This window comes from Echinops telfairi, unplaced genomic scaffold (genome assembly GCF_000313985.2).
Source record: "Echinops telfairi isolate 266 unplaced genomic scaffold, ASM31398v2 ScPeMD7_7412;HRSCAF=8450, whole genome shotgun sequence".
Taxonomy (NCBI): domain Eukaryota; kingdom Metazoa; phylum Chordata; class Mammalia; order Afrosoricida; family Tenrecidae; genus Echinops; species Echinops telfairi.
Window position 1 is genome coordinate 3746289 of NW_022111312.1, and position 2452 is coordinate 3748740.

At 57.1% G+C, this 2452-nt stretch overlaps 1 protein-coding gene across 1 annotated transcript in view; it reads right to left on the minus strand.

Annotated features, from left to right (window-relative positions):
* SLC8B1 (solute carrier family 8 member B1) overlaps window positions 1-1307 on the minus strand; it is a 14643-nt gene extending 13336 nt beyond the window's left edge. The window contains exons 1-4 of the mRNA XM_045296700.1: window positions 931-1307; window positions 778-830; window positions 278-335; window positions 41-146 (exon numbers count right to left, since the gene is read on the minus strand). Of these exons, the coding sequence (XP_045152635.1) occupies window positions 41-146; window positions 278-335; window positions 778-830; window positions 931-1170 (457 nt within the window). The 5' untranslated portion in view covers window positions 1171-1307. The remainder of the gene's footprint in view (window positions 1-40; window positions 147-277; window positions 336-777; window positions 831-930) is intronic.
* Between the last annotated feature and the right edge of the window lie 1145 nt (window positions 1308-2452).

Consider the following 2452-nt stretch of genomic DNA (forward strand, 5'->3'; position numbering starts at 1 on the left):
CCCCACCCCCCCACCACCACCCTGCCCAGCCGTCTCTCACCAAACAGTGCTCCGAAGGCCAGGCCAGCTGTGCGTGAGTCAGAGAAGGCGACCAGGGCACTGAAGATGTCGGGGGCCCCGTTCCCAAAGGCCAGGAAGGTGACACCATGGGGAGAGGTGCGTCAAGGAAGATCAGTGCAGGGGTTGCTACCTGTGTGTGTGTGTGGGGGGGGGGCACCCATCCCGTACCCCCCCAACCCCCACCCTGCCCTCTCTCCCTCTGGGGACAAAAGGATACTGCCACGTTGTGGGAGAGCCCCAAGGTGGTGGAGATGGCGGACAAGTTGGGGCAGAAACTATGGAGAGACGCAAGCCGTGAAGTGAGTGCTGGCAGAGTTCAGGGTGCCCCAGCCCCACCCGTAGGCAGCCAGGCCGGGGGAGAACGCTCTCCTTCCAAGCAAGAGACCCGGGTTCCATTCCTGGCCAATGCACCACACGCACAGCCACCACCCACCAGCAGAGCCTCGCATGCTGAGCATGTTTCAGTGCAGTGCCCAGGCCAAGTTAGACTAGGAAGAATGGCCTGGCGATCTACTTCAGAAAATACTGAGCCAGTGGAAAATCCCAACAACCCAGTATGCAATCCATCATAGGGAGGGGGCAGGACCAGGCAGTATTGGGCAGGTGGGGGGGGGTCCCTTTGTGCAAGGAAGGGGTCACCAGGAGGCAGGCCCAACCCCATCCTTCCCTTACTAGGCAGTCAAATAGCTAAAGCTCTATAGAATGGGCCACACTCACAACTTGGCGGCAGTGACCCCCAAAATCAGGAACAGGTAAAGCAGCCAGAGAACCTAGTGGGAGGACCAGAGAGGGGCGGCAGTTGAGGGTCCGGCTGGGCCACCAATGCCTCCCCTCCCTCCACCCCTGGCCTCCCAATGGGCGGGGCCTCACATAGAGGGTGATGACCAGAGGGAGGAGGGGGTAGGAGAAGCAGCAAAAGATGCCTTCCAGGTAGTCCAGGTATCCCCCATCGCTGTGACAGTCAAGGTTGGTCCGGATGAAGGCACAGCGGTCAGACAGGTTCAGGCTACACACTTCCCGGCACTGCATGAGTGGGTTAGGGGGGATGTCAGGCAGCCGACTACAGATGACTGGGCCAGGCCCATCCAGACAGCTGAAGACCACCCCCATCCAGCCTGGTCTCCAAGCCCCTTTACCCTCTGGACACCAACTACGCCCTTGTAGACACCCACTCCCATCGAGTCTGTTTTGACTCCCAGCGACCCTAGAGGACGGAGCGGAGCCGACCCTGCGGCTTTCCCAGGCAGTAGATCATTACAGGAGTAGAGAGCCTCATCCTTCTCCCTCTGAGAGGCTAGGAGGTTCAAACCACCGACTTCGTGGTTAGCAGCCCGACTCGTAACCCACTACCCTACTGGAGCTCCTTCTATACAGCAGCACACAAACAGGAATAGAACGGAACCTGCCCCTTTAGCAGAGCCTCCGCAAAGAGAGAAGTCAGTGGTCAAGCCACCTGGAGGTGGGATACTGAACTGCTGCAAAACCCATGGCTCCTGGTGTACCCGTTAAAGTGGGGCATGACAACCTAAGACAGGAAATACTTGAAAAGAAAACCCAATCAAAATAAGCCGCCCTTATAACGAACACGTGAAATTCGTGAATGCATGCTTGCTGTTCAGAGATCAGGCCAGACTCTCCCTTGCCTCCCTGCCTCTGTCACCCCCACCTCTCTCTAGCCATCTTGCCACCATCCCTTTGAGGCACCCCCTCACAGACACGTCTCGGTTCCGTGACATTGGTGGATAAAACAGAGCAAATGGCTGTTGGATCGGTTTTGACTCATCGCAATCCTTACAGGGCAGGGTGGGACTGCCCCGTGGGTGTTCCAAAGGTGTCCATCTTCACGGGAGCGACTGCCACATCTTTCTCACCGGGACACAGGGGGTTTGAACCACCCCAGCTCTTGATTAGCAGCCAACTGCTTCACTGGGTGCTGCCAGGGCTCCTTACGTTTGTGCATGTCCCTCGAGGGGACACCTGTTGCCATCAATTCCAATTTACGAAGACCCCGTGTACGTCAGCGTAGAACTGGGTTCCAAGGGGGCTTTCAATGGCTGACGTGGTGAGAAATCGATCACCCCCTCTTTCTTCCAAGGTCAGCAACCTGTGTGTAAAGGCTCCCCAGCCAATGATGCCACTGACTTTGTTGGACAGAACTGGGTCCATCCTCGGTCTCTTATTTTGGCAATTTGCTTTTCCCCACTCTGTCCTTTGTCCAGGTTTTGCGGACAAGGCCCTGTGCCGGTGCACAGGAGGACACTGTTGTCAGCCACAATATACTGCGTGACCCCTAAGTGCCAGCCTCTGCGGCAGACCCTCAGTTTGGATCTTGGAGAATCTCCACAAGAATATGCCACCGGATCTGATCCTGTCACACCAAGGCAAAGCACTG